General features: G+C 27.8%; 1 protein-coding gene across 1 annotated transcript; it reads right to left on the bottom strand.

Moving 5' to 3' along the window:
* Positions 1-3397: 3397 nt before the first annotated feature.
* Positions 3398-4205, bottom strand: LOC149155099 (dirigent protein 11-like). The gene has a single exon (XM_089441368.1). The coding sequence runs from the start codon at positions 4129-4131 to the stop codon at positions 3688-3690; it is 444 nt and encodes a 147-aa protein (XP_089297494.1). The 5' UTR covers positions 4132-4205; the 3' UTR covers positions 3398-3687.
* Positions 4206-5880: the final 1675 nt, after the last annotated feature.

Raw genomic sequence — 5880 nt, 5'->3', positions numbered from 1 at the left:
GTAGTTGAGGCTGGGGTAAACACAACTTATCTTGCAATTCTCTTCTTTTTCCAGATCTCAGATGCTCCCCATCCTCTTTATTCTAGGAATAAATCTTCTCTCTAGAAGTAGTTAGGGCTGGGAAAACCACCCAGCCTAATTGTTTGAGAATAAACTGTCATCCTTGGATAACTTATTCTCACTTAAGTTAAATCAATTAATTATTGTCATAATTCCAGCAATCCACTTTTATGAAATTGAAATAGAATTACTATTTATATAAAAGTTAACCAATATTCAGTTTTTCCAAAAAATGCAGTAAAATAAATATTTACACATATATGGGGGACATCACATAAGGTAAATTCCATTCATGTGATTCTTGTATTAGAATTTTCATATTGAATACATTGAAATGAATGTTAATAATATATATAGAATATATAAAAAAACAAAAGAATCTAAAAGAAAATTATAAATGAGATTGAAAATTTATTAGGTATGGATAAGTTATATAGTTATCATGTGTGAATAAAAGAAAAGATTATGATTCAATTGAATGATGTTTTTTTTATACTCCAATATGAAAGAGATATGTAGTTATTTCCATGAAAGTATGGAATTGACATTTAGCATTAAAAACTATTAATAACAAAAAAATATTTTAAACTATTGATAATAATACAAATATGCACATTTCTGCTCTACCATGGGTATGATTGTTAACACTGACGAAACAAAAGTTATGATTATCAAATCCGAGAAGGACACTTACGCTAATTCTATGTATGAAAATAGTAACTTGGAGGAAGTGTCTTCCTACAAGTACCTAGGAATTGCTATTCATCACAAGCTCAACTGGAACTATAGCATTGGGGAAAGGATTAATGGGGGATGGAAAGCTTATTTTGGTCTTCAAAATAATTGTAAAATGACAAACCTCGTAATGTGGGATAGAAAGAAGTTCCTCTTTGAAACTTTAGTCGCTCCGGTTATCTTATATGGATGTGAGGTTTGGGGTTGTAGCATCTCTAGAGAATCATGGAGAAAGATTGAGCGAATCCAGAAGCGTTTTATAACGTATAACCTCAAAATCAAAAGCAACACACCCTATCCTATTCTCCTTATAGAAATGGGTCTTTCCCCTATCGAGAGCCTAGCTATGACTAGACTTCTATTGTACAAGCACAAACTCAATAACATAGGAGACCTTAGACTTCCTAAGCTAGCTTTAAATTCCAGCCAAAACGACCTAAGGCTCAAACGAGGTTGGTATAAAGACACTTGGTTAAATCATTGGGAGATCGACGAGAATCTTGCATTGCAAAACATTAATAACATTAAAAATATTGTTACTTCTAAGTTCAAAGAAAAAAAGTGGTGTGAGAAATATTTAGCAGCTAAAAGAAAATTAAGATATTATAAGGAGGTCATCAACCCCACCATAGAAGATCAAAAGTATCTCTCTGTTTTAACTAGGTCAAAGAAGAAAATTAATATAGTAAAGATTAGAACAAATTCTCATGAACTCCATAGTGAAACAGGTCATTGGGCAGTTCCTAAAACACCATGGATGGAAAGGTTCTACCATCTCTATGAGAATACGAACATCGAGGATGAAAATCACTTCCTCTTAGAGTTCACAACTTACAACCACATTAGATCTCAGTTTCACAATCTTTGTTGCAATATTGACCTTCGTAGCCTTCTACGTTGTCAAAATTAGAGTGAGCTCGGGAGGCTTCTCTCCAAACTTTTTGAGCATAGGAATAAAATCTTAAATCAAACTAAATAATTCATTTCTTCATCATTATATATATATATATATATATATATATTCATATTCTAAGTAAATGAATATTTAACATGCAATTATTTCAAAAATATTAATAAAAAAAATAATTTGATGGAACTCATAATTAAAATATTCGAAATAACACATTTGGAAAGCAAGAACAAGATATTATATGTTATTAATTAAAGAATCATTTAAAAGATATTTATTTTTTTTTTAACATAAAGTTGAAATATTATATTAAGAAAACAATCATAATTGAAAAAATTGAACATCCAACTTAAATAAAATATTTGATTTAATATTTGAAAATCAAGTATATATATTTAATATATCTATTTACCTGAAATTTATTTTAATAGTTCAATAGCCTATGGTATTAGACATTGTAATTCTTTTTTATTAGAGATTGCAATTCTTTTTTATATTCTATATGAAATTAACACATTTGGAAAGCAAGAACAAGATATTATATGTTATTAATTAGAGAAAGATATTTATTTTTTTTGTTTAACATAAAGTTGAAATATTATATTAAGAAAACAATCATAATTGAAAAAATTGAACATCCAACTTAAATAAAATATTTGATTTAATATTTGAAAATCAAGTATATATATTTAATATATATATTTACCTGAAATTTATTTTAATAGTTCAATAGTCTATGGTATTAGACATTGTAATTCTTTTTTATTAGAGATTGTAATTCTTTTTTATATTCTATATAAAATTATAAAAGACATTTAAAAAATTATTAATAATAGAAAATTTTAATGTGAAATTTAAATAAAACATTTCAATATTCCTTTTAAGTAAAATAATTTATCACATGTATATATAATAAAATTTCCTTTAGCTATCTAATAAATTTGGATTTTAAATAAATTTTAACTAATTTAAAATTTTAAAGTGATTGATTTTGTATTAGTATAAATATAACCTTTTAGATATTTAATAAATTTGGATTTTAAATAAATTTTAACTAATTTAAAATTTTAAAGTGATTAATTTTGAATTAGTATAAATGATATTTGGTAAAATTTACGTCATTTAATCTATATCAGACATAAATGGTTATAAACTCCATAAATATATAAAATTTATAATTTATAATTTCATAAATATATAAACTTTTCCTTTAAAAAAAAAAACACACTTTATTACACTTTATTTTTAAATGTACGCCTTTGAAAATAAGATATATTCATCTTTTAAATATAAAACAATATATATATACGAACAAACCTTAAGGTTACACATGGAAAGATTGGATGCCAATATATATACGAACAAACCTTAAGGTTACACATGGAAAGATGGGATGCCAATTAACTATCAATACTACATCCAAAGAATGTAGACAGCTTAAATAAACCGATACACACAGTGCAATAATAACTTCAACTAAGAAGTCATACTCATCCTTTAAAGGTATAGACAGCGATGATATTGAAATATATATATATATATATATATATATATATATATATATTAGATCTCTCACAGATAAAACCTTAAGGTTTCACATGGAAAGATTCGATGCCAATTAACTAACTATCAATACTACATCCAAACAATGTGGAGAGCTTAAATAAATCGATACACACGGTGCAATAATAATGTAGAGAGCTTAAATAAACGGATACACACAGTGCAATAATAACTTAAACTGTTTCTTTGTTATGGCATGATCCTGGGCGCATTCCGAATCATCCGATGCCAGGCGCAAAAAGCCAACAGCAGATTCAAGGTAGACTGTGCCGCTGGCCTTTCTGCAATCCTGGTGGCTTCGGGACTTCATAATCCGGGTGCCCTCGGGACTTTATTTATAGCACTGAGGAAAAGAGCTATGGTGGAATTTTGAAAAGCAACACTGTGAGCATATCAAGAAGAGGCTAGATCGTAGAAGATTAATCAGTACGAATGGTGGCGTTGAATTTGATAATAGCATTAACACCAGAAAGGGATTCTGTGTTCGCAACTGCATAACCACGAGCAAATCTGAACTTTCCGGTTCCTCCCACAACGGCAAACTCGCGTCGTGGTTTAGCGAACCTGTCCGTTCCCTGGAACTCCAGAGTGCTGCCCCTGTACTTCTTATCTTGAAAGATTAAGGTGAAAACCATTAAAAAATCAAGCCCAGTTACAGGGTTTGTATTCACGTACGTTCCTTGCGCTCGACCGATAATATTATCGGAGTCGAATTCGGTGATTTCCGGTCGTCTGGTTATAACATCGCTGATAGTTACGATGGTTCCAAACTTCCCCGCGTTTGAAGACGAGCCTTTCAATCCCGCAACTGGGACGGCCGTCACGTTGCTTCCACTGAGATTATCATGCAGATAAAACACCATGTTTACTTCACCTTCACCTGCAGCAAACAGGAGGAGGACATTGGCGATGATTGCCGAAAGCAAAAACCTGGGACCCATCGAACCAGAGTTGTAGATATCTAAACACTATGAGTAATTGTGTGAGATACTATAAAATTGGTCACGAATATAAATAGTAACTACGAAAAACTAAACGACAGAGCCTTGAGATTCTCAGATTGAAGATGCTGTACTTATCGAGATGCTTTGCCTTTGTCTCATGTGCGCAGGAGGGTGGCAATACCAGGAATAGAAAATGGCTCCACTCTCAACGCGATGGATCTCGTTGACAATGATACAGGATATTGTGACATGTCAATATCGCGTAGAAAATAATTGCACAAATTTAATAAACTACTGAGTGGATTTTCGTATGAGACATAGGTGGTTTCATTGCGTAGGCTATGGGTTTGGCTTTTTCTTTTAATATGAAATTTGGAGTGTTGGAATCATTTTTTTAATTATGGAAATGATAAATAAATTTAAGGCTTTTTTTTAGGATAAATAAAATTTTAAATTTTGATAATTTTAATTTTAATTTTTAAAATTTTCTATTAAATTTTTGCAATTTACAAAACTATTTATTTTTAAGTAAAATAGTTATTTGTAATTTGATAATTGTAATTTGAATTTTTTATAATCTTTTGGATATGGTTCAATAGTTAGGTGGGGAGGTTTGTTGTCTTTAAGTCTTGTGGTTTATTCTCGAACAGTTATACAACAAACTAATAGACTCTCTATTTTAAAAAAGTCCCAATTTCTAATATAAATTTGCCAAATCATTTTGGAAGAACATTCTCACATTTTTAAAATAAAAAATGTTGTAAAATTAATTAAATTATAGATTTTATTTCAACTATTTTTATTATTATTATTATTATATATATATATATATATATATATATATATATATATATATATATATATATATAGTTGTATTTTTATTTAATTTACAATTAGATTTTGTTAAGCTATTATGAGTTGCTATTATGGTTTATGAATATTATATGTCTAGCTAACCCTAATTTATTTTATATCACTTATTCATAGAATATTTTTCTTTAGTTAATCAATTTAATTAAACAGAAAGAATGAGAATAATTGCTTTTAACATAAATTTCAACTTTGGTATTATGAAGAATATCCTACAATATTTTATAAAAATTAAATCTCTACCATCTATGTGGTGATTATTGGTAATTGAACTAAAAATTTGCAAGCCCTATTCCAAAATAGACACACCTATCCCCTGCATAATTAAGTAGATGAACTTAATAATTAGTGTAATTAATATTCTGTTGTAAATGTCTTTATATGTAACTAGTCTACTTTGTTTGCATATTCTAATTTACTTTCCATATATTTTTATTCATTATTTGTTAGATAACTCACTATAATATCGTCATATTTTTTGATCTAATAAATATATGTGTAAATAAATCATTCTAATTCTCTCATGAAGAAGAAAAAAAAAAAAAAACAAACAAAAAAAACAGACAAACAAACATTTTTTTTAATAAAAACCATTAAAAAAAAAAATAGTGTTAAGATTAAAAAAAATATTTTTACATTTGGATTTTAAATTTATTATTTCCTTAATAATGAATTAAATTTAAATTTATTATTTCCTTAATATTTTTATATTTGGATTTTAAATTTATTATTTCCAACTATCTACTTTTATGAAATTGAAACAAAATTACTATTTATATAAAAGTTAACCAATATTGA

This window comes from Pinus tabuliformis, chromosome 9 (genome assembly GCF_031772625.1).
Source record: "Pinus tabuliformis cultivar Carrire ecotype Pingquan chromosome 9, CPIR1, whole genome shotgun sequence".
Lineage (NCBI taxonomy): Eukaryota > Viridiplantae > Streptophyta > Pinopsida > Pinales > Pinaceae > Pinus > Pinus tabuliformis.
This window is presented reverse-complemented; position numbering and strand designations above follow the sequence as displayed.